The sequence below is a fragment of the Lissotriton vulgaris genome, chromosome 2_1 (assembly GCF_964263255.1).
Source record: "Lissotriton vulgaris chromosome 2_1, aLisVul1.2, whole genome shotgun sequence".
Taxonomy (NCBI): Eukaryota; Metazoa; Chordata; class Amphibia; order Caudata; family Salamandridae; genus Lissotriton; species Lissotriton vulgaris.
The window spans coordinates 720358555-720385793 of record NC_141687.1 but is presented as its reverse complement, the minus strand read 5'-3'; the positions used below and the strand labels follow the sequence as shown (position 1 = coordinate 720385793).

The 27239-nt window shown below is 43.6% G+C and overlaps 1 protein-coding gene across 2 annotated transcripts in view; it reads right to left on the bottom strand.

Moving 5' to 3' along the window:
- The window catches only part of DENND2B (DENN domain containing 2B), a 1017138-nt gene that overhangs the window by 518035 nt on the left and 471864 nt on the right, over positions 1–27239 (bottom strand). For both annotated transcript variants that reach the window (XM_086955999.1, XM_086955998.1), the window contains one exon: positions 26643–26747. In XM_086955999.1, coding sequence (XP_086812125.1) covers positions 26643–26722 — 80 coding nt within the window. In that variant the 5' untranslated portion in view covers positions 26723–26747. The remainder of the gene's footprint in view (positions 1–26642; positions 26748–27239) is intronic.

The window sequence follows — 27239 nt, the reverse complement described above, 5'->3', positions numbered from 1 at the left end:
CAAGAAGGAGATAGCCCTATGTGCACTTGGGATCTATTGGATTTATATCCATGCATGCCTAATATCCCCCTGCCTAGACCAACAGTAGAGCATCACCATCCGCTGGGAAGGGAGGTTCGTGTATCCAGTGGTATTAGTTTCTCCGCTCCTAATAGATTCCGACCATTATATAACTGTCGTAACTTTTGAGTGCTTTATGTATTACCACAGTCGATATTGATAAACTCTATGAATAACATGTCTTATTATGGAACCCCGAGGTTGGGCATATGTCCTTTTAACTTGTAGTCATATTGTCATTGTATGTATGTATTCATTTTAAGACTATTTTTATATGTACGCTTTTATGATTTTAAAACAAAATCGAATAAAGCATTATCGAATCGAATCGACAGATTGTCCAGAGAAGGGCTTTGTTCCAATAACAGTGTACGTACCATTGCCAACTCATTATGAACTAGCACACTTTTGAGTCCACATGTTTCACAGTGCGAGCTTGGACACAAAGCAACATTGGCAGCACCCCTCCTGAGACCAGGTCACATGAAACCTCTCAATGTTATGTCTTTAGGATGTATGTCGTTAGAACGCACGCGTTACCACGACCTACTATTACAACGCGGTCGTAACAACGAAAGTTGTTACCACGCATTGCGCTGGGGGGGCGCAAAATTAAATAATTTAATTTACTATTCCAACACCAGTCCCCGTGGATAGTAGGGAAGGTGTTGGGATAGTAAATTAAATCATTTCCTATCCTTGAGCGCCCCCCAGCGCATTGCGTGGTAACAACTTTCGTTGTTACGACCGCGTTGTAATGGTAGGTTGTGGTAACGCGCGCGTTGTAAGCGTTGCATACCTTTCTGCCTCTCTGTGTAGCACCTGTCCGAATAACACCAGTACCCAGGGCTTTCACATGGAGGGGGCAACAAAACGAGAAGCAGCTCTTTACGTTTAACTTACACTTTTTTTACCTAGTTCTATTGAGAATTAGCAAATAACCTGCCTCCACGTCATTAGTGATGCTGTTTAATTTCCTGAACTTGTGTGTGATAGCCTAAGGCATTCTGGGTGTTGTGGTCTTGTTTTGGTTCCAGTGATGGAAGTAACCTAACCCACCCAGTATTGAACCCACCTGTAATCAATGATTTGTAGGTGAAGAAATTATGAAAGAAGACCGCTCCTTCTGGTGGAAGGAGGCCTCCCAATCATTTTCTTTCAGCTACCTATGCTTCCAGCTCCCTTTAGCTATAGAGGAAGAGAGTGGTAGATACTTAATCCAAAAGGATGAAGGGCACATGTACCTGCAAAAACGTGTTGGCACAAAGAAATGTAAAATGCATTTGGAGATTTACAATAACAACAACTAACATGTTAATAGAGAAAGGATATATGAAATTAAATGGCACTGAGGAATGAACATCAGTCACATGACGGTGGGACAGCCCAAACTCCCCGAGGGTATTGCTGAAAGATAATTTCTATGCAATCTTGGATAGCAGTATTCAAGTGGAATACATATTGAGCAACCAAATATCCCATATTATAATATCACGAAATGCATGTTGTTTTTGTATTCATTGCTTATGCTAGAGGGTGTACAACTGAAATCTCTAATGTTGTGGTTTTCTGGCAACATTATCTTTATGGACCAAAATCATATGCCTATAATTTACCAGGTTAACACAAGAACTCACATAATACAGTATCTTTAGTTTGGTATAAATTGTGGAAAATTGATCTTTCCTAGCTTCAGTAAAGAGGAAATCTAAAATGCTAATAAAGACAATGAGGCATGTATATTATTCCTCCTTTCCCACGCTGAGGTTGATCTCAGCTTTGCTTGAATTGTTTATATTTACTATCTAAGGAGATGTGGACTAACAGCCAGAGCGGCCGACTTTGGAAATGGTGAATCATGTTGGAGCCAGCTCCTCGTTTTGAGTGGAGGAGCGTCGCCTCACTTAATTGCCTGGGAGAACGAAAAATAAAATGGTAATGAAGTTAATTCATTACTATTTTATTTTCCGACAACCTGTCATGAACCGAGTGTCAGGATGGGGCGGGGCCTGTTGAGGGGCAGCAGTGGTGGGCCGCCTGGCTGTGCACTAGTTTATAGTACGCAAGTCCCTTTGGCCAACATTCTTGCGACAGCCAGCCTGACATGCACATTATAAACCTCTCAACTCGTCTGTCGTAGACAGCCGGGTTGAGAGCCCACACAAGCCTCCAGTGTCCTTGGGAGGGCCAAAGAGGCCGCTCCCACCAATCAGGGCACTGCTCACATGAAGCACAAGGATTGATTAAGCCCTGCTGGATGAGACCGGATGTGAGGAGAAGAATAGGACGACCAGAGTGAGGAGGACATGTCTCCAGAAAACATGGCAAGTACCCTTTTATATCTTTTGTTTAATGTATTTAAGTGCTTTTAAAAAATGTGTTCTACCTGATTCCTGCCCTTCTAATCAGCGACTTTCCAGCCGCCACTGGTTGGAGCCCCCACTTAACATCGTGTCATTCTGAGCAAATAATTTAGCACCTGATTTAGGATTTGACAGATGGTACTCTGACCGTCAATCCTGATGGACAACCGCCCGTCAGAATTAGAGATGCTGTGGTCATCTATGTACATTGAAAGAAGCCACTGTTACAGCATTTCCTTTCAATGTACAAACATTTTTAGTGGATGGCCACCATTGCTTTTGATCGAGGTTCACCAAGCTTTAAAAAGCTTTTTATTTTTTAAATTTTTTCTAGCGTATGAGAGTCATTCTTTTTTTGCCAGTTTGGCAAAGAAGTACCTTGCCCACCGTACTCTATATTGAGAACTTAGGGCCCGATGTAGGTAATTCCTATTTACCTACTCTTAAATACCGAATCATACCGATTCGGTATTTAAGAATAGGTAAATAGGAAGGGGGCAGATGTAGGTAATTCTTATTTTAGAATTACCGAATCTGTAAGATTCGGTATTTACCAATTCGGTAAATACCGAATCTGTATTTCTTATTGATTCCTATGGGCCTTGAAGCCCATAGGAATCAATGGGAAATACCGATTCGGTATTTACCGAATCGGTAAATACCGAATCCTGCAAGGGTGAATGGGGTGTCACTTTGACACCCTGTAGCACCCCAATTCCAGGCTTGTGTGCAATGTGCCACACATACGTGCCCTATGGGCATGTCTGTGTGTCACATGGCACAGGTGTACATGCACAGATGTGCATGTACACCTGAATTTGGTATTTTACCACCCAATTGTATTGGGTGATAAAATACCGAATTCTGAAGGCCTGTAGCACTGTAAACAGTGCTACCTACATCTGGGATTTACTGAATCGGTAAAATTACCGATTGGGTATTTTACAGAATCGGTAAATTTACCAATTCGGTAAATTTACCAATTCTGTAAAATAATGGCCCCTACATCTCAATCACCAAATACCGGTCGGTAACGGACGAATTCGGCCGTTACCGACCGGTATTTGGTGACCTACATCGGACCCAAAATCCCCTGTTGCCACTAAAAACATTGTGATGTAATCAAGAAGTGTGGCTCACTGGTTAGAGGAGGTATACCCTGAAGCTGAGGTCAGACCCGGGACCAGGGTTCGATTCCCAACGCGGCAGGGTCCTGAACCCAATTGTCCACGGACTCTATAATTCTCGCATCGGTGCCCACTCTAAGCACGAGTTCACACTATGCAGCTCTGGGCAACAAGCTTGCTTAATCTCCTCAACGGCCCCCTGCGGCAGGATGCCTGGCTTTCACCTTGGGGATGCCCAGCACAGGTGATCTCACAGGGAAAAACCAGGACGGGTTCCCAAGGCAAGCGCCGAGATGCCCAAGGGTAATAATCGAGCGCTATATAAAAACACACATACATACTTACATACATAAAGTGCTCTCATGCTCTTAGGTCAAGTTCGTATAATATAATACTGAATGAATAACTAAATAAATACATGAATACATTGATTTGTATTTATTTATTTTTGTTATATACAGGTTCTCTGCCTCTACTATTATTTTTATTTTAGTGGTCTAGCCTTCTGCTCTCATGTACCTTCTTTTTCAGTTTCAGCTTACATTCAGTGTTTCCCCAAGACCTGTGGTTCTTTTAATCTCCTGTGGGTACATGACAACTTTCTTTCTCCATTTGATAGCTATTTGGGTGGACTACAGCTTCCTGGTGTTGGCAACGGATTTCACTCTTGGTTTCTGGTCCACTGTGCAATAGAAGAGAGCCATTGCTTCTGTACCAGCTGTTGTATGCCGCTCAAGACATCCCTTTGCCTTTTCTGTGGCATGTCTCATTGCTGCTGCTAGGACAATAATAAAGTAATTTTTATGTTGTACTGCCTCATTGTCTTGTGATAAAATTTAGTTTTTTTAGGGTTTTGGTGGAATGTACATGAAGATTCTCCAGCTAGACCAATGCCACATTTCTAACACTAAAAACGTCTTCTCCGACCTACACATATGTCTATTTGCTCACACGCTAGGAAATTGGGACTGTTATATTCATCAATCTCAGTGATATTTCCAGATAATATCTATTAGTGGCACTTCCAACATAAAAAAATCCACCATTTAAGAAGAGGTCTTACACAGACACAATTTCAAGTTCCTTTGCCAACTTTACCTTCCAGTACAAATTGGCAAATGCTCACTAATCTTCCTCATGGACAATCTCATAAGAGACAGATAAAAATGATTTGAGGGTATTTTAACCAAAATCTAGTGGAGTGATTAGTGGTTTTGCTAATTTTGAACTTCTAGGCAAAGTGGCAAACATCTAGAGTTGAAGGCAGCCAGGCGCAACAGCCATAGCCTTGCACTCTATTGTTCAGTGTTGATCAAAATGAACATTGTATGCTTCAGCTCCTTCAGAGATAATATGTGTTTAGCCCAAACAAGAAGAGAGCTTCGTAGGTTTAGTTAATCAACGTTGGCACTCACACGCTTAATTTCCAACTCATCTCGAAATGTTAATAGGTTTTCTGGTCATACCGCAGCCTCCCTCAAGTTACTACAGAATCCTTAAGGTTGATTTAGCAATCTTGGACTGAGGACTGGACTGAAGATTTTTATACTGGCCTGAAGAATCCATGGCCTTTCAGTGAGATCTGCTATTTTCTTAAGATATTTGCTTGCCTTTACTTGTTTTGTGTGTTAATGAAGCTTTGTAAAATCCTTTTTTTAAATTTACAAATGCCATTCATGTATTTAGGTATTTTAACCCGTCTCTCTATTACTATTTTGCCAACCTCTTTTACTAATTACCCAGATGCTTGCAGTTTAGTGTTGAGAAGAGTAAACAGATTGGGTTATTGGTTGAGGGGGGTGAAAGCAAATTGTTTCTAGGGTCTCAAAGAGTAAAAACTAGCAACATGGCGTCTGACAACATCTTGTTTGTTATAGGGCTTCTGCTCTCGTTTAGTGCGTCATTAACCCAGGGTGCCTAACCTTTGTTATTTTTTAGTTTCCTCCTTGGTTCATATTTCTCCCCTGCTTTCCCCCTTGAGAATCTCCAGTGACTTCCTAACCTGTTTGCTCTCCTACGAAGACTGTTACATCAAGTCAGCATGCTGTGGTCTGTAGGCAAGTTCCTACCGTGCAAGTTCCTTCAGTGTCCAGGGCGTTTCCTGGTGCCTTCTTGGGATCATCAGTTTCTCTTTATTAAAGGATCTGGTGAGTCATTTAAAACAATTGAATGGGACATATTTTGTCAGGTTCTGGACTAATCACTTATTATGTAACTCGTAGTCATAAGTAACCAGTCAGACTAAAAATGCTATCCTGACACAGCCATTACCTGTAAAGGTTCTGAGAAGCTCCACCTGTGGGAGCGGACAGGAGTCTTCTCTTCTTTCCCTAACAACCGGAACCCCTTTTTTCCCCTCAATCAAATCTTTTTGAGAGTTATTCATAATCCTTTTAATTTTCAGAATGTCTTTTCAGAAAACTTGTACAATGAAACTTTGTATCCACTGCGTCTCTTCCTTTAATGGGACGGGGCATTTGTAAGGCGCTGGTAAAGTTGTCACACTAATTCTGATCTGACTTAAGACTTAATCAAGATTCGATCAGAAATGTAAGTAATCAATTACACAGGTTAGGAGAAATACTATCCATTGGATAAGTAATGTTATCATGCTGTTTTTGCAAATGCCCACTACATTTTAATCATGCACGGTGAATGCCCTTAAAAGCAATATGTACATGAGAAACGATTCCAGTAAAGAATACCCTTAATGCGGCGTGGTAGAGAGGAAATGGCCACCAGCCTAACGTCAACGGAGGGTTTTTCTCATTATCAATAATAATATGCAGGGGTCCCAGCCCAAAGATCTTTTTTATGGGAAATGAAATCTCTGACATTGACTTTTTGTTGTCACCCAACTTGGGGACATATACGGCTGTGAAGGGTTCCTGTTTGTAGGTGCGGAAGGAAAGGTGGAAGGGAACTTAGATTCCAAGAACAAAGGACACAGAGAAATCATCACATCTGACACTGCTTTCCCTCCTGCAAAAAAAGAATGCTCACACTGCATGGCGCCCCATGCAGTGCTACAAAGGTAGTCCTTTAACCATGAGCATGCAGGCATTTACCCGGCCTTGCATGAATGAACAGGCAGCAAAAACTGCGGAAGCCCAGATGAATGCGACTGATTAAAGGGAAAAATCCTGCAGGCCTGTCTGGCTCTTCTTTTATGGTGCTGTGACTGCAGTTATATTTCATTAGCACTATTGCGTTACATCTGTGGGGTGGTGCTGCCTTCTACCTTAATGTTCATCCCTGTGGTCTAGAGGGATGAAGGTTCCTGGAGATTTAGAATCAGGGTCTGATCTAGTTTCGGGATCCCAGAGGAAGATCTGGTGGAAGAAGAAATGATTTAAAAAGGAATCTTGACCTGTGCCATTATGGCCTTCCCCCACTCCACTGTCAGTCCAGACGTCAAGAGAGGCATTTCCAGGCATCACGACCCCCTGGAGGGAGGGAAGCAATTGAAAACAGGCGATAGCCTTGCATTCCCTCTGAAGAGCTGCCAAATGGATGAAATGAGTGAATACGAGGAAGAGAGAGTGACACAGAGAGAGCAACATTGACAAGAGAGAGAGAGTGGGGCGGCAGTATTAAAAAGAGCAAAACAGAGACATACAGTAAAGTAAGGCGCAGAAAAACAGTAGCTCTCCAGAGGTAGCTCTTTCCTTCTAATTTCCAGTAAATAGTTCTAATCCCCAGAGGAGCGTGGTGAGGACATTTACACAATGTTTTGTAGCACTTCAACTATTCCAACTTCTGTCATAGTTTGACAGCAGGTATCTCTACTTTCATTGCCGGGAGGCCTGACTGAATGTTGCTTTCCTAACTAGTTGGTGATTTTTATGTCTTAACTCAAACCTACTCTTCTTTGATCTTTGACAGACAAATCAACTGACCTGCACTCATGCATCCATTTTTTTGGGCTCAAGTCCACTTTCTACTGCTCTTGTGATATACTGCATTTAAATTTGCTCTAAATTATCGGCCACACTATATTATTGGGTACAATGTTTTGCTGTTTCTTGAAGAGAGGTCAATGCTTAACCAATATTATAATAAACGTCTATATAGTCACCAGTTACAACAGGACGCAAAGAAAGATGATTCAGGGAGTGAACCCCTGTGCAGTAATAGCTTTACTAGGACTTGGACAGGACCTAAGGTTGCCTGCTGAGTAACCAACTATAGCTAGTGAAAATCATGCTGCAATTTAAATCTGCCTTGGTATAGAGAGTGGTAAAACCAAGCTGATATTGTGTGCAGCACTTTTCTTCATGGTGTTGCCCTTTGGTACAGAATGAAGACTAGGGCTGTGCAGTGCTTAATTTGAGCCTGTCGTTCCCGGTGCTCAGACCCGGGAGGTAATCATCAACACAGCGCTTTTCATGAGCACCAGTTAAGGAGAAATTAATTTATGGTAGGCACAGGGAGATAAAGGGGTACATGAACCAAGCTAAATAGCGGTCGCAAACAGGCTGATTTGTAGAATCGGCCGTTTGCGACCGCCAATTAACCTTTTGGAATGCAGCAAGCCCTAAGCCATTCGTAAAATAGGTAATCACAATTTTTGGGAATAAATTAGAGAATCATAATTTAAGATTCCCTAAATGAGATGCAAGAAGCATTCTGAGAATGCGACTTTGCATTAAGGAATCGCAAATTACCATCAACTTCAAGTTGATGGTTATTTGTAATTTGCAATTCCTTACAAAAATGCACCAAATTGCATTTTTCTAAGTGCCATGTGGCACACAAACATGCCCTTTTTTGTGTGTAAAACATGTGCACTCATGCCGTTTTTGGGGGTGCATCAGGGTGGCCTTTTTTTTTGGCCCTCTAGCACCCTTGAAATTATATGCGCAATTTGCGATTACCTTTTTGGTAATCGCAAATTGCGAGTGTTTCCCATTTATTTACGAATGGGAAGGCATTCTCTATCATTGAATCGTAATTTGCGATTCGCTAATAGGGAATGTGTAGGAAGCGCAATTTATTTAGCGATTCTTACATGCGTAGGGAATTGCAAGTCCTTAGCCCTTTCGATGCTGATGACGAGCTCAGCTCGTCATCACCCACGGGTGTCGTGTGCTGATGACGAGCTGAGCTCGTCATGGTGCCACTAAAATGGCATTTTCCAGCACAGGGGGGGAAAATGACCAGCATTCATGTGGTTAATAGCGATTCCTTATAAATCACTATTAAGGAATTGCAATTCCTTATGTTGATGCATGTGCTCCTAAGTGATTTGCCCATAATCACAGGATGCTGAGCCAACACCGAGACTGAACCTGGTTTCCCAGCTCCGAAGTCGGAAGCTCTGGCCATCACGCCACACCCTCTCCCCACTTTCATGGTTAGTAGTTGGTTCTGTTTTGGGCGTGGCTAAGAGGAGAAATGAGCTGGTGCAAGCCGATGAGTTACGGACACCAGACACCACAGTGATTGCTGCATTACCACTCCCCGGTCCACATAAGGACCCTTCGCCTGCCACCACTGCTGATTCACATGCAATGCAGGACCCACCACCTGCACAGAAACCACCACCCCACCCACACTGAAGACCACTAAAACTCCAGAACTGTTCCAGTGAATCCTGCTCAACACCCAGTCTCTCTGTAAACACGCCACAGAACCCTGGGACATCATCACCACCTTCACCCCAGACGTGATCTTCACTACTGAGACCTGGCAAACCCCTCCTCAGCCCCCGGACATCACCACCACAACACTAGATGGCTACAAGATGATTCATCGTGACTGCACAGAAAAACAGAGAGGAGGAATCGCCATAATCCACAAGGAAACAATCCAATACACTGCCACCGAAGACTGCACCACACCAATCATGGAACATCTGAAATTCCAACTCCGAACCGACTCCAAGACGACCATTAGAGACACCCTCATCTACAGACCCCAGGACCACGACCTGCATTCTGCTATGCCATTTCCGAATTCATCGCCTGCTATGTGAATTCAAGCTAATGGCTGACTGTATATTTCCGATGCCTTTTTCTGGTGTTCACTGGAATGGTCTTCTCTCAAGAGAGTATTTTTTAATTCATAGCTTACCAACGCATTTTATTTATTTCTTTTTTTAGAAGCGTAGCGGGTTGGCTTGCATTGAGAAAATGTGGGGACTTCACATTGATCCTCTTATTATTAGCAGGTCTTCCTGCCCATGGCTTGCCTAAGTGATAACTTATGATGCTTTTTCTGGTGTGTACCATATAATGGTACAGTCTTGATTATGTCAAAAAAGTTCTTCTGTTACTCAAATGCTTCTTACATTTTGCACGTATTTATAAATAATGGGCATGAAATAATATTTCCTCTGGTGACGTTTTATAAAGGTGACAAACATCCCAACATCAGTAAGTTCCAGGGTTTGTTGCTTTTGCAAAACGTTGCAGGCAGGTGAAATTCCCCACACAAAAAGTGTTCACAGGAGAATTTCCTTTGTAAAGTAGGTTTCACTAATCTTTTGGTCATCAAGTCATACATGCTTTACCCATTACTTTTCTTTAAACTTTGCAAAGTAAAAAAAAAAACATGTTGTTCGAAAAACATCTTCACTAAATTTAAAGACACATGTGCTTCAGAAACCCACAACATAAATGGTTTAAATGCGAAGGAGTATGGCTAAGATGCATGAAATAGTGGGACGCAGTTTGTTAAGACTGTGGATTTCTACACTTATTGAACAATATATGGAAAGAAATAATTTTTCTTATATATATATATTTTTTACAGAGTTTTATATAGCACTAACTCTACCCAAAACGGGTATCAGAGCGCTTTAAATAGCACCAGTTGCATTACATGAGGACACATTTTTTTTTTGGTTAGGCACTGGAGATTAAGTGATTTGCCCAGAATCACAGGATGTTCAGCGTAATTGCTGAGACTAAAACTCAGTTTCCCAGATTCGAGGTCAACCGCCCTAGCCGTTAGGCCAACTCCTCTCTCCAATTGGCAGATGGCAACTACGGAGGGCCAGCGTACACGCAAATAATACATGCGAAAAAAAGCGTACAAATAATAAATATATAAAAAATAATAAAGTTACTGTGCACGAACACGACGTCCTCCAGACCCGACCTCTTCTCTGGAACTGGAACCGGAAGCAGCATCTCCCTAGGCCAATCATAGGACTGCTCTCACCACCCTGACAACAGCCCTAGGATATGTATGAGCTGCCTCACTCGGTGCTCCACAGCACTCCTGTGGTGGGGGCGCAGCGGGCGGGCGCAGCGGGCGCGCCGAATGCGCGCCGAAGTCGCGCATAAGTCAAGCCCGTCTGCGCCCGTCCGCGCCTGGACCGTGCCCAGTCCGGTCCGGCTGCCCTTTCTCCCTTAGACATCTTGAGTCCCCTGTCACATAGTCGCGACACCCTGATCTCCTTGAACCCTGGCTCTCATGTGGATCTGCAGAGGTGTTCGCTGAGCTCCGACACTATATGGGATTGCAAGTTCTGTAATTTCCACCTCCCTTCCTGCCTATCTCATTCTTCTCCCAAGAACCAGAGTGAGCATCCTATCAAGGCAGCTCTCATAAATGCCCGTTCTATGGTGAAACATGCAGAGAATGTATTCGAGCTCATTACAGACAATATCCTAGACATTCTGTTCATCACAGAAACGTGGCTAAGCGATTCATGTGCCCCTGTAGTTGCGCTAGCAGTCCCAAGTGGATATCGCCTGGCTAGAGCCGATCGCTTCTCAGGTAGAGGGGGCGGCACTGCTGTTATATTTAGAGAAACATGGGCTTTCTCCTGTGACAAATCGTTGAGTGTGCTGGACGGTGAAGCCCTTGATTTCTCCTTTACGCTCTCTCCCCATTTTACTCTGGGAGGGACCTTGATCTACAGACCGCCGGGGCCGATCGGCTCCTTCCTGATCTCCTTGGGTGACACCTTAACGGACCGTGCTTTACGGTTCCCAAAGTTTCTCCTTTTAGGAGATTTTAACATTCATTTAGACTCCATTAGTTCCTCGGACACATTGGGTCTGCAAGATCTGCTGGCCATAACGCACCTAACTCAGTGGGTCTCAAAGCCGACGCACTCACTGGGACACGTGTTGGACTTGGTTTGTTCCAACTTTGCTTTGGTTCTCAAAGATCCCCAGCCTGTTACCTGGTCCGACCATGCTGTGATTATTTTCTCTTGGTTTGTGACACTGTCATCTCGCCACCTTCCTACCCAGTCAGGCCCTTCAGCACGAAAAATTAATATTCCTGGACTGGTGGAAGCCCTCACGCACTCCCAAATTGACCGGTCCACCAACCTAGAGAGCCAAGTGGATCTTTTCAACAGTTGGGTTAGTCGGGGGGTTGAGAATGCTTCCAAACCGGCTCGGAACACTTCACAACGCGGGCTACCTTCCCAACCCTGGTACACGCCAGCATTAAAAGAACTAAAAAGGTCGTGTAAAAAATTTGAACGACTTTGGCGGGTTGCATACTCCCCGCAAACTAAAGCAGACCTTCGTGTAGCCCAAAGAGAGTACTACACTGCAGTCAAGACTGCGAAAGGTGCTTATTTTGCGGCTAGGATCCTAAAAGCAGATAACAATGATAAGGAAATCTTTGCCATAGTTCAAAGTTTTCTTTCACCTATGGCGGAGCATAAAAAGATCCCGGTTTCTGCCGAATGGTGTGAGGAGCTCTCTTCCTTCTTTATCAACAAAATCAGGCTTATTGAGGAGGGATTAGCTATGAGCACTGCTGCCTCTCACCCCCCGGAGCTGGCTCCTGGCACCCCCGCTAGTAGCTGCCTTACCAAATTCACTATGGTGGATCAACTGGACATCCTAACGCTTCTAAAATCTTTAAAATCAGGCTCCCCCTCGGATCCTTGCCCTGCAAGAGTTCTGGCGGGAGTAGCAGACTGTGTAGGTTCTGAGGTCACTACTCTGATCAATTGGTCTTTACAATCAGCAGTGGTACATAAGCAGTGGAAGCAAGCCAAACTCCTGCCTCTCCTGAAGAAACCTTCGGCAGACCCCGCCACTGCAGCCAACTACCGCCCCATCTCCCTGCTCCCTGCACTGGCGAAGGTCTGCGAAAAGGTTGTCTTTCGGCAGCTGAACGCCTTTGTGGAGGAGTCTGGTGCGCTACATCCAGCCCAGTCGGGCTTTAGGTCATCCTTCAGCACTGAGACAGCTTTGGTGGAGGTGGTGGAAGCCATTAGGGAGTGCACGGACAAGGGTGGCAGAGCGGCGCTAATTTTATTGGACCTCTCTGCCGCCTTTGATACGGTTCCTCACCAACTCCTCCTGGCCCGCCTCACTGAGATAGGCATCACTGGGGCTGTGTGGTCCTGGCTGGAATCCTTCCTGGACTCCCGCTATCAGCAAGTCTGGATGCCCCCGTACTCCTCCTCGGCCAGGCTTGTTCAGACCGGGGTCCCACAGGGCTCTACTTTGAGCCCACTTCTTTTTAACATCTACATGACCCCGCTGATCTACCTGGCCGAGGAGCTGGGTGCAAAGATTATGGCCTACGCCGATGACACCCAGCTCCTGTTTACATGGGGCAACGTGACATTAGAAACTGATGTCGCACAAAAATGCCTGGCAGCCGTTTTCACCTGGTTAGCTCATGCAAAACTCAAATGCAATGAGGGAAAATCAGAGATTTTACTATACGGTCAATTTCCAAGCCAATTCACTGAATTAATTTGTCCACCTGATTTTCCCCGTCCCCTTTCTGGAGGTGGCCCAGCTAAGAACTTGGGCATATGGTTTAACGCAGATCTGAGGTTTGCAGAGCAGATCAAGCGATTGACGGGTGCCTGCTTCGGGACCCTCAGATCTCTGAGTAGATTCTTTCCTCTCTTACCCCAGCCAGCTAAAGAAACGGTCGCTAGGGCCCTTATATTGTCCCGCCTGGACTATGCCAACGCTTTGTATCTGGGTTCCCCTTCCTTTCTGGTTAATAAACTTCAGCTTATCCAGAATGCTGCCGCAAGACTCCTGCTGGGTATCTCTAGACGAAACAGCATAAGACATCAATTGGCTACTCTTCACTGGCTGCCGGTGGCCCAAAGAGTCCAATTCAAGGCCCTGGTACTCATGCATCGTGCCCTTCATGATACTGGTCCTGCCTACCTCAGGAAAAGCGTGACTTTTCATGTCCCAAGCCACCACCTAAGGTCGGCTTCCCAACGAAGGATGGTAGTTCCCCGCTTCCGGCGAACCAGACTGGGCGGTCAATCTTTTTCGTTCAAAGCCGCTGCCCTCTGGAACTCCCTCCCTTTCACTCTCAGGGACACCAGAGACCTTGGTTGCTTTAAGAAGCTCCTTAAGACCCATCTTTTTAACATAGCCTATTAAAATTGCTTGTTCGGCTGTTCAGCGCTCGATTTCTCTGTGGTTATGTTTCGCGCCAGGATACTCTTGAGTAATTGTGCGCGCAATAAATATCCTTATAACATAACATAACTCTGGAGGCTTTGGCTTGCTCTAACCCAGCTGGGTTAGAGCTGTTTAAAGTGTGCATGTGTGGCTGGCCCTCGCAAGACGACTGGCCAAAAAGACATGCGCACTTTAAACAGTGCTTTGCCAGCCCGCCTTCCTCCCTGCTGAGAGACATGCTGCTGTCACTCAGCAGCGGCCCTGCTCCCATCCTGACGCTCTGTTTGGGACAGGGCATGAAAATGAAATGGTAAAGAACAGTGCTTAATTTGTGCCGGTGCTCTCCGGTGCTCAACACCGGCACTTAATTGCCAGCACCCGGGCTTATGACTGTCTGCCATATGATAGTGGTGTCTGCCAATTTAGGTACGAGCACAACAGCTTCTGTTTATTATTTCAATTTACATTTCCAATTATTAGTATTTGCCTCAAAAGCCATTCTTATAGCTTTGGGGGCCTGTAATAGTATGAATTGTCACACTTTTAAGAGTGTCATGATTAGTAGTCTGTTGGTGCTGCCATTAGCAGTGCTGCCAGGGGCAACGGATGGTGGAAGTTCTAGTGTCCTCCTGTCGAGGGTCCCGGCACTACGTTTTTTACAAATTAAGCACTGGTGAAGAATTACCATTTTATTTTTCATCTCTGGGGCTTTGGGGGGTAGCAGGTTTAAGCAGGGCGATGCTCCTGCGCTCCAACGGAGCCGCCGCCCCTGAGTGTCCTATCAAAACGTGGTCACTAATGGCTGCAGCCTTCCGGTGTATGCTCTCGACATACACATGTATAAAATTGCTCAAAAGCAGCACCTCTGAGCACTACAGAAAGTTACTTTAATAGTCACTACAGAAATGTTCTCATATACAATTTTTTGGCAGTGACAACTTTAGAATAAACCACATACCAGAGCTTTCCAGTAATGTTACAGTCCCCTAGATATAAATGCCTCTCTCGACGGGTTATTTTGCATTCACACTTTGCTTTGTGAACATGACATTTAGGATAAGGACAACATTATTTAAAAGGACCAGGCCCTGTCCAAAATGTCAAGACAACCATTTATCATCACCCTCAACGAGAGAGGTTACCCTTGGGTCCAATCTTTAAGCCTTTAAGCTCGACCTCTTCTCTTTGCAGCCCCCTCAACTGTGTCACTGCTCAGAGCGCAGCAGTTTTCCATACATGGAAATATGCGAAAATAAAAAAAATAAAAATGCTGCACCACTGTCTCTCCCTTAAGAGTCACGAAAAATGTTAGCATGTGAAATCTGATCTCAGATGAAATGGATCCTGGAAGGATTCCAGTTCATGGGATGTTTCGCCATGGAACCTTTCATGGGGAAAAATCCTGTTTGGATTAAACATCTGTTATGTCTTAATGACATTTTGCATAGCTCATTACCTCAGGCCCTAAACCAATCGTGTACGGAATACAGGGCAATGCGTTTTTTACATTACATCACTGCACCAATCTGTTTTTCAAGTGGGAATGAGAGGTTTCCTTCTGATGTACAGTGATAGCAGGCGGCGGGCATCTACTTCCAGTGATGGTCTATCTGTCCAGCTCTTCCTTTCTCCTCTTCCTCCTTTTATTCCTGTTGTCTTGCCAAGTATGTGAGCAAATCTGAAAAGTCTTTCACCAGACAGCATCTTTCTATGCAGACGGGCATCTCTGGTGGCAGCATGTTGGTACTGGGTGCTACAGGAAAGATCTTCACACTCCAAAACTGGGCAGTGGATATCTCTTCCTGTCCCTTAATTCCACCCTTCGCAGGTCGTCCCCAGTTCACATTGTCAGACGGCCTTCTGAGTTGATCCTTACCTCTCCTGTCTGTTCTCACATTAGCCTTTACCAATTACAGACACTTGGCTTCGCCAAACTCCATTGGTTTCCACCATCAGGACTCTTTACCTCTGCAAAGATTCGCGAGTTTTGATCATATATTAGCTCCTATTATTTCCAACACTACTCTGTAACCAAATGTTTATCGATAAGTCCTAATATTTAATCATTAGATCACATGATATAAAATGCAGTAACGTTCCATACAGGGGAAATGCAAACAATTTTGTGATGTGTTAGCATGTATACCTAGATCTGACATTTCAGGATATAGGAAGAGCTGTGTGAAAACGCTGAGGCCGATTCACAAATCTAAAAATTACAGACAGAGATTGCCATCTGAACGTGATTTTCTGACTTTCTGGGATTCAGAAACAGTCACATAAGTATTTTCCGGAAAGAGGAAACCTGTGGCAAGTGCATGTTTGCAGGCAAACTTATGGTAAAGTTATATGACATTCCCAGCTGGAATCTGTTGCTGCTGTGTAGAGTTTCCTCCATAGTGGTGAAATTGGCCATAGGCAGTGGCGGCCGGCACACATCTGGGTGGTGAAGGGGAGGCAGGAGTGGAAGAAACAGGTGTATTTTAAAAAAAAGAAAAGAGTTTACCTTCTCGCCGCTTCCTCGCAGTATCTTCTCCTGGTAGTTCCTTGCTCGGGCTGAAACAGGGGGCACACCCAGGCTCCCAGTCAGCCAATCAGCGCTGTGATTGGTCTTAGAGCTGTGCTTCAGCTCTAAGATGCTGACCGCAAGTCTGGGCATGTTCTCCATGCAAGCTACAATGCAGCCTGAGTGGAGAACATACAAAGTGCGCATGAATGTTTGGCCAGGAAGAGACGGCCGGCCAAACACTCACGTGCACTTACAGTGTGCTCACCACTCCCTCTGCTCCTGTCGTGAGGATGCCCCGCCCGCAAAGCTGCTGGACATCAGGACAAAAAAAAATGATAAAAAGGCAAGTTATTATCATTCTACTTTTCCTTCTTTGCTAAAAAGCAGTGAGGAAACGCACCTCCGCCTTAGCGGAGGAGCCGCCACTGGTCATAGGGTCTCAAACACTCTTTTTTGCTGATTTGCTGATTGAGTTCTCTATGGGGGAGGGGCTAACATTTTTTCCATGTAGAAACCCCTACAGCCTCACCAAATCCATCCAGGTCCCCCCTCCCCCGGTCCTCCTTCCACCCCCCCGACCTCACTCCGAAAGGAATGAATGCAATCCCTTGTTTGGAGTAAGAACCTACCATTTCTAGGTGGGTTGAAATGGGAATGAGATGAATTTGTGAACTGCCACGAACTTCGAATGCTAACGCGCCTTACAATGCCCGTTTTTCCACTTCTTGAGTAGAATTTAGGGTTCGGTCCTGGCGGAGGTCTCTGCATATCCAAATGGACTTAAATCGGGCAGCAGTCTCTTTAGTAATTCCCATCAGGGTTAAACAAAATACATTTCATTTGGTCATACACTTTTATTTCCGACCACATTTACTACTGTGCATGGGGCCCACGGTTGCGTATTTTATAAGCCGGTGTAAAGATGTACGTAGTTTAAGAGAGATGAGGAGTGGCTCGGCACCTGTGTGGAAAATACTGATAACTTAAAAGAAAAAGTCTAATTTCACTTCTGGCGCATGAGTCAAAGGCTCTTGCAAGAGATGAAAACAAAAGAGCTAGGACAGGAGGGAGGAAGCACCATAAATTAAAGGGCTAGCATATTTATGTTTGTACAGCTGTAAAAGCCTACGAATGCAGAATTATGAAAGGGGAATACACATATATCGGTAAAGCACCTGCAGCAAGTGAGTCCTGTCAGAGGAAAAAATGAGGGCAGGACAACAGCATTATCTGTAGTAAAGGATGAAAGGGCCACCCACAAAGACAGTACAAAAGGTGAAAACACACATTCAGCAGTCTTGCTGCTTTATACAAGACTTTTTATACATTAGAAAACACATAAAACAGAATCAATAGTTGTAGGGTGCTGAAAAAAACTGAATAATATAAAAAAAACTGCAGTGTGCGTAAATGAATTAAAAGATATATTGAAGCTGAACTATCTAGAATAGCAAGAGAACAAAGCAGGTTTTACTTCTCTAGTTACAATTTTACAGGTGTCCATGGCAGGGCCACTAATAAGTGGTTCTGCACTTAAATCAGTAGGAGGGACGCGGAGGCACTTCACAGTGCCACAGTCGAAGATATGTACCAACGAAAAAAAACACAAAGCAATCACCTTTTGTGCATCAAAGTGAACCTTCTGTTTTTTGTGTTGTATTTCTTTACTGATAACAACTATGCAGCAGATGCACAGTGTAGAACAGAGTACATATTTGCGATGGTTAGGGAGGGAAGCAGCAGGGTAGGAGTAAAATTGCATAATGCTAGTAGTACTGATAACAACTACATTATACATCGCACTTCTCAAATGTTGGCGGACCGACATACTCCATGGGAAAAATAAAACAACAACAAAATTGGACCATCTGCCAAAATTCTGTTATGATGCTTACTTATTATTGCCCAATAGAAATAGGAGTGACTCATTAAAACTTCACCCATGGTTCACCTGCTTCATGTCAACATGTAATGATGTATTTAACCGCCCTACTAAATATAGTTATAATAGCTGTCTTCCACACTGGCACTTACCAAGCATAACTATCTGGGGCCATTTTACAGAAAGTGCCTCACGGTCACAATAGGTATTTGCTTATTCTTGTACACCTTGTGGCACTTGAGTATAATAGAAGGGACTGCAGATGCTTGTGCAGACCCTGCTATAATACTAAAGTGTCTTGGGCGCATGGGGCCCACTCTGTAACATGGACTGGGTGATCCAATAGACAATTTTTAATGTCCATCACCGCCAGGTTAAACCTGGTGGTAAAGAGCACTGAAAACAGCAAAATTTTCCCATACTATGAGAGAAAAGTTCCATGGTACGGGGGTCATACGTTTTTTGATTTTCTTTCACAAAATCACGGTGATGATTTTGGTTTTGAAAAAAAAGAAAAAAATTATCAGGTATATTTATGTGTTGGAATTTTTTAGGGGCAACAGGTATTTTTGTTGTTGCTTTTCTAGTCTGGTTATGAGTCCTTTTAAGCTTGGGATACCAGGGAGTTGGCCTGTAGTATAGTCAGAAACTTTTATGATAATTATTTTTTTAATTCTTCCTGTAGGTTATTGATAACTAATGCTAGCTTCCCTGAGATCTTGTAATACATTTCTGACTTTGATTTCTTTAACTTTTTAGGTGCGATTATGGTCTCTCAAGTTTTCAACAATTTAGGACTATATTTATCAATGTTTTGCATTGCTCCTGCAAAGTAATGCAAGGGCCACACAAAACCTAAATGCGATTAACCGAGCCGCGCAAAGCTACCCGAGTGGCACTGGGGTTCTTGGACAACTGGGAGTAACACAAGGCAGCTCAAATCCCATGGATGGAGCGTGGGTGTTCTCACACATCCACCCATGGATTCTGGAGCATTACCAGAGTTACTATGAGTGATAGATCTGGGAATGCATCAAAATGCTACGCCTTCCCAGGCAAGGTATAATGAGAAGAAATATCTTTATTTCTCTTCGATGTTTCCTCTTTCTTTGTGTGCAGCACATACAGAAAGAGGACAAAGCCTCAAAGGATTGTTTTTGTCCATTCCGACACAAAAATAATCCTGCCTGCAAGCAGGCATTCTTGCACCATTGTGCAAGGGTGCCTGAAATGGCGCTAGGCAGCCAATAGTGCGCCAGAGCAAGGAGAGAGCATTAATGCACTACATCTTGAAAGATATGACGCATTCCTCTTTTTCACTTTCATGAAAGGTATCTTGCGGTGCTGCGTTGCGTGCAAACATTCCTTAATATGGCCCTTACATTTCAGTCATAGCCCTCCCATAACATGCATTAGAATAATACTTTGTATATTTCCAGTGCATGTTTTCACTGTTTATACGTTCTTGACTGTAAATATTTCAATAGTAGTTTTCTTTTCTGAAATTTGATGTATGTGGCTCTTTCCAAAATTACATCTGTGGGTTTTAGAATTATGTATTAATTATATGTTTTAAATACCTATGCTTAAGTACCATTAATATTTAAATATGTATTACATTTTATTATAATTTTTAATTAAAGGTGTAATGATGTCTGTTGAGGGGTTCTACAGGTGCTTCTTTTTTTCTGTTCATAGAAATAAAATTTGTTAGTGTTAGGTGTTTGAAAACTAATGTTACATTTCTTAGGCTTCATTTTGTATTAGTTTGTAAACTATATAGTGTTTTGATTTGGTTAGTGCTAAATTACATTTACTTACTTTTTAACTTGTGTTATCAAGTTTGTTTTTTAGAAAATATGATATTCTTATTTTCTTCCTTTTTGGATTTTCTCCATTGCAGTTTGCTATTTTAAAGAAATATAAACAGGAAGATTTATATATGTTTTTGGTTTAAGTTAAAAGTTTGGTGGGTGGTATTATTTAGTTTATATTACTGACTTTTCAAAATGGGTTTTTTTTGTAGTTAGATTTTTCATTTCTGCTGTGTAGAGCCAGTGCTGTGTTGCTTTCTTGAAGTATAGGTCATTTTGGTATAACTTATTGCATGTTTCTGTGCCCTTTTATAGGTCTCGCTTTGGCGAAAGCGGGCTCTCGCAGCGAGGACTATAGCTGCCGGCTCAGCCGACAACGAGGGGAGACAAGAGCTGGCCACGTGCGCAGCATTGTCAATGGCAGCGTCGGATTCCGACGCGCGCCTTCGGATTGGGTCGCGCGCGTGAGCTTGTAACGTAGACAGCTCATGCGTGCGACCCAATCCAAAGGCGCGCGTCGGAATCCGACTGAGGGGCGGGCCGCTTTGAACTACAAAATGATGTCACCACCGTGACGTTTTTAGTTCAACGTTCAATGTTGAGCAAGCCTTGCAAATGCCTGTTTCTTATCCTGCGAGCGAGCCTTTCTGACTTCCTTAGCACTGCATTTAATCAATCAGGAGTGGAGGATTAAAGGTTCACGTGCCAATGTGGGGCGGACGGAATTGGTGCGTTTTCTTTTATCTGCCAGTGCAGCTTTGATATCCGCCGAGCCGCATTAGATTTTCCATTGTGCGTTTAGCCCATGTCATGTTATTGTCGTTTGACAGATTACATCTTGACCACAGCCCTTAGTCTAAGAACTGTTGATTAATTCAGGTTTCAGTATGCATTTCTGATTTATTTTGAATATTGTCACAAAGGTTCAGGCACATTAAAATGTGTCTTCCCCCGAGACGTGTCATGAAATACTTCAAAGGACGACATTGCAGCTTGTATTTTTGCGTTGTTTAGGGCTCGCTGAAAGGACTTGTACTTCTCTGGTACTAGTGACCTTTTATTTGTACATAGCTCTGCGATATCTGCATTTTCCAGCTGTATCTCCTTGCAGTCGGGTCCGTGCGCCCCAAACAGTTCTACAAATGAGAGCAAAATCCTGGGAGCCAATGTGTTGTGGGGATAAAATGGGTGGCAGCAGAAAGGGGGCGGAGTCTCAAGGTGTGATGTTTGCAAGGAGCGGACAGTCAACGTATACACTTCCTAAAAAGTCTGCCTCGAAGAAATTGGTAACAAGGACAAATGTGATTATAAATCTGTTTTGGCTTACCTAATTAATCAGATGGGCTACATTTTGAAATATCTTAGATGTGAAACGCAACTGCTGATGTAATCTTTGTGTACCCCACAAGTTCTGGGTTGCTAGAGATGTGTGAAGTCTGTTCAAGTGTTGGACTCCTCGTAAAACACCACAGATGGTTAATATGCCTGCTGCAAAGAACAGCTTATAGCATGCAGGTCACACATTTATATTTTATGTAGGTAGCTGTGTGTTACACTGTTTTTGTGTATCTAACTGTGTTTCCGTGCTTTGAACTACAAAATGACGTCACCTTCGTGACGTTTGTAGTTTAACGTGCGATGTTGAGCCAGCCTTGCAAATGCTTGTTTACCATTTCCTGAATAGTTTCTCCTCGTCTCAGTCCGGGTTTGGGATCAAATACGTCTCGCTGCATTTTTGCTGTCTCTGCGTAGCTACTTTCCATCAAAGTTCCAGCACGAGGCATAATTTTACAGGGATAACTGTAGATCAGGACTGTAAAGATATGATGGACTATTTGGTAAAGGCCATTGATCAGATAGCCCCTGAGAAACTTCAGACAAAAAACAGTGGGAAAAAGGGAGCCCCTTGGTTCACACCCGCGTTGAGGGACCAAAGGAAGGCCCTGCGTAACATAGAGAGAAACTGGAGGAGGAATAAGGATACAGCCACTTGCGAACAATACAAGATGGCGTTCCGTAGCTACAAAAAATCTATCCGGACAACTAAAGCCGCATTCTATGAGGTCCGTATAAATAGGGCGAATAATGTTCAAAAGGAAACGTTTAAAATCCTGAAGGAACTAACAAAAAGAGCCCAGGATGCAGAAAGTAGCATAGACTGTGACACCTTCCAGAAATATTTCCTGGATAAGGTTGATATTATCATGCGCGAGATAAAAAGCACGGGGTGCAGCCTAACTGAGCAGCATATCGATCTAAATCCAACTGTTAGCTGCTTATCATCATTTCCCCCCATGGACTCACTAACCCTTGAGTCATTGATGAGAAAGACAAAATCAGGCTCCCCAGCGGATCCATGCCCCCCAAGCATTTTCTGCTTCGCAGGTCCAATTCTAGAGGACCATATCCTAGCTACACTGAATAAATCCCTGAGTACTGGCAGGCTCCCCACTAGCTTCAAAGAAGCTCGTGTAAGACCGCTGCTAAAAAAAGTGGGGGCAGATCCCAATGCCTTAAAAAATTATCGACCCATATCCCAGCTGCCCTTCCTGTCCAAAGTACTCGAGCAACATGTACTAAAATCTATGTCAAGCTATTTGGAGTCTAACCATCTACTCCATGAGAGGCAGGCAGGCTTCCGTGCACACCACAGCACCGAGTTGGTCATGCTCTCGGTGCTGGACGAGCTCAGAAGGATGGCTGACAGTAAAAGACCGAGCGCCCTGATTTTGTTAGACCTATCAGCGGCGTTCGATACTTTCAGCCATTCCATTCTGCTGAATAGGCTGGCTGGGTTTGGGATTCAGGGTTTAGCCCTTCGGTAGCTGGAATCATTTCTATCTGGGAGAACCCAGAGAATCCAGATGGGAGATAGTGTATCAGGTGTGGGAAGTCTGACTTGTGGCGTCCCCCAGGGCTCAGCACTATCCCCACTCCTGTTTAACATATATCTACAGCCCCTGATTAACACACTAGCGGGGATGGGCTGTCGGGTGTTTAACTATGCTGATGACACACAGCTGCTGCTGGGCATAGATGACACAGCACAAGCCCAGTCACACGCGCAGGATATACTTAGATATACGGTCCACTGGATGTCCACCAACCAGCTTAAAATTAACCCGGAAAAGACAGAGGTGCTGATAGTACCATCTAAGTGCTCCTCCTGGAGCGACATGTACTGGCCCCAGGAGCTGGGCCCAACCCCACAGCCAGCAGCCACGGTTAAAAGCCTGGGTATTAAATTGGACAGTGCTCTCTCAATGACCAACCAAGTTTCCACCGTGGTTGGCACTTGTACAGGGCTTCTAAGACAGTTGCGCAAACTAGTCCCTCTCCTCTCCCAGTCGATGCTACGCACAGTGGTCTCGGCCACTATAGTGTCAAGACTCGACTATGGCAATGCGCTCTACCTAGGCCTGCCAAAAATGCTAACAAACAGACTTCAGGTAGTCCTAAACGACGCCGCGAGACTTATTTTCAACCTTCCGCGGAGAACGCATGCCTCTCCACTATTAAAAAGTCTACACTGGCTACCAATTGGACAGAGGTCCGTCTTTAAAAGCCTCTGCATAGCCCATAAAGCCATCTATGGGAAGGCCCCGACCTACATCAAGGAACGGATTGAGATATATAGACCGGAAAGAAATCTCAGGTCCTCTGATGCCAAACTCCTTGTATGTCCTCGTTTTAAGCTGGCCACAATGGGAGGGAGATCTTTCTCGGTTTTATTACCGAACCTTTGGAACGCCCTGCCTGAAACATTCCGAAAGGAGGGGAATCTACTCCGCTTCAGGAAAGCCTTGAAGACCAACTTGTTCAGAGCAGCACTCAGCTTAGCTTAAGCACTCCACCCTTTTATATCCCGGATGTTATGTTCTGTGGTCAAAGCGCCCTGAGACCTGTAGGTGACCCGGCGCTATATAAACCCACAATAACAATAACAATAACAATAACGCTGTCATAGAAGGAGAAGAATAGAGCTGGACATGCTAAGCGCCCCCCAAATAAGAATCTAGTAAACCTTAAGGGCTATTACACTGAGGAAATCCAAAATCTTCATTCTCAGGGGTCCTACTAATATCAATAAAGAACTTGGCACAGAAGCTGAAATATGAAACGACATCTTTATTAAATTTAATAAGTGAGGCCACGTCACACAGAAGCCGTAGCAAATGAATGAGGTAGTCTGAGGAATACAGAGAACAGAGGCCTTATATATGTTTTAGAGTTACAAAACTCAGCATAAAAGAAAGGGGGCAGTCCTAGCTTTTGCAAGCATGCAAAAAACCCAACATTCCTTCTTACACAAGCTGGACAAACCCATAATAAAACACCACAACCCATATCGTAAACAGGTCATAAAAAGAAGGAACAGAAACAGATGAGAGGTAGGATAAGGGGTGTGTATGTGCATACCAAACTTTACAATCTTCTGTGCTCTGATCCTTATTCTTGATCAGCTACTGGGCAAGGAACTGGTCTAACAAGGTCAGCTTCAGGCAACAGGGTCAGTTCACTCAGGTCATCCAGGAGTCAGCTAAAGTCATCGGCCTATGTGAGGGCAACCACAAAATGGCTGCCATGCACAAAATGGAACCCATGGTTCAGAATGAAATCTCCAAATACATAGTGAATCCATGTGTGTAACATAACGAAAACACTCATACTTGCTGAACTCACTGTTTACGGTTCGCTGTTACCATAATCGTAACAGAACCACGACCTTTATGACCCAGGTTCAGAATTCACGGAACCTCAACACAGCCCTTAAGAAGGCCGTAAATGCAGGGTTAGAAGGGAGCGCGTGTGGCATTCTTCACAGCCGCTCGCACTGGGGCCGGGTTCTAGCTCTTAACTCATTTTTGTGTTTTCGAAAGATAACCACCATGCTTGTCTCTTTTTCTTGTTCTGCCCTACTTTCTCTTTCAATTTAAATTTCGCCCCTCTGTTTATTTTTCTTTGCGCCTCTTCTCTCTCTGCCCCCTTCTCTATCTATCTTTGTATACCCTCTGTTACTCTTGTCTCCCCTGTTCTCTCGTCCTCCCGTCTCTCTGCCTGCCAATCGGTCTTCTTTCCTGAACTGTGGCATTTGTCCCAGACTCACCTGACCCCTCCCTCTCTCACCACTCTGTCTTCAAGAGAAAACGTTTTCATGCATTGCTGCGCCAGCTTGTCGTCTTCCTCCTCCTACTATTTTCTTTCTTTAGTGCTATAAATCCACCTGCTCACTAAATTCTGCATCTTGAACACTGTTGGTTCATCCCCTCCATCATGTACCCCATCTTACTAAATTAATTTTCTATGCAGGCCTCCAAAGTATATAACACATGACCAATGGATTATCACTCCAATATCTTAATTTTTCCAACCTCTTAAAAACCCACCAATTTTAAGGAATGGTCACAGGCAACGTTTTCTCATCAGCATCATATTACTACAATTTTTCTGTCACCTCCTTTTTGTACTATTGTTTTGTATTATTTGTATCAGGTTAGCATTTGACCTTTGGAATTTTAATCATATGTAAAGCAATTAGGGCAATAAATACATAATTTATTACTGGATAGATCAACTAAGAGTATACTATAAGCCAAACAAGCAATCAAGACATTCTATGGGTTATGTTGAGTTTGGCAGACATCCTCCAAAATTGGTGCTGTCCTACATCTGCCAAACTCTAAATAACCATTCCTATCTTTGCTCATCAGAATATGTCAGTAGTTTTGAACGGGACATTTCAACTTTGTTATTTAAAAAATACCTATGGGTAGCTGTTTGGCATATAAGGCAATAGCATATTCTCCATAGACTGCATATGTTGTCACAGGCTGTACTGCGCTTACTGGCACCATCTAAATAACACAACATAAAATTAACAGTGGCATAAGCAATAAACCAACCAAACAGGAGAAGTAAATTAACTGAATGACAGGCTGTTTTCTCAAAGGTTCCTAACTGAATGAAACAGAATCTGTCTAGATCAGTTTTATTTTAGTTTGTTGATGGTCTTTGTCCGTGAGTAGAGGATTTATTTTCATTTATCTCCAAGAATAACAGACAAACTTGCAAAATGACCCAGTTAGAGAAACAGCCAATCACAGAAGAGAAATGGCCTCTTGCTTGCGAAAACAAAGGTCTGATGCTCTTTGTACTTTTTTCACACCTGATGCGACTTGTTCTAAGATAGCGGGAGACTGTAAGGTGGACAACCCACACTCCAGAATTCAGAGGCCAGTGCACTGATTGGCAGCTATGGAACAGCTAACGACAGCAGAAATTGAAATAATGATATAGTAGAATAAGTTTCCTGGATGTCCTGGACGTCCTGGACATGGCAAAGAGGATCTTTCATGTTTGCGTGGCTAATTCCTGCTTTGTTCAGAAATTGAGGACAAAGACTGCTCAAATTCCAAGGACCGTAAATTGAATGAAGACCAACGATACCTAGCTTTAAAGAAGAATGTTCTATCAAACTGATTGACGCACAATATCAGAGTAAGCAAAAAGGTGTTTGCTCTCTTACCGTGCCAAATTTTCGCGGGGTACTTTACTCCCTCCGGCTCTCTGAGTGACGCTGGAGTTCTTGTTGGCAGTCATGGTCATTTCTGCAATCAATGATCCAAGATACCTGCAAGCAAACATTCAGTGTTGGATTAACTTCAGACTAAAAGAACTGGCACATTCTCAGCATGCACTTAAGTGTAAATGGCAGATGTTACAATTTCTACATTTGTTTTGCCTTTTCATTTAATTTTGTTTTATCAACTGACTCAACTTGTAAATAAATTACAGATAGCGCCGATACCTTGTCATGAGAACCTTAGCCTTTTTCTTTATTTTCGCTGAATTGCAACTTCTTTTTTGATAATATTATAGTCATGAGAACCTTAGCCTTTTTCTTTATTTTCGCTGAATTGCAACTTCTTTTTTGATAATATTATAATGCAAAAAGATTAAAGCAACAGAGACAACATTCTGGAAACACAAGAATTTCCCAACAGAGGCTGGCGATGCTCTCAATGGACAGCAGGTGCCTTTTTTTTAAATAACAGAAATACCTACAGTAATAAACTCCCTCAGTTGGTTAAAGACATTGCACCACATTCAAATCTTCCACTAC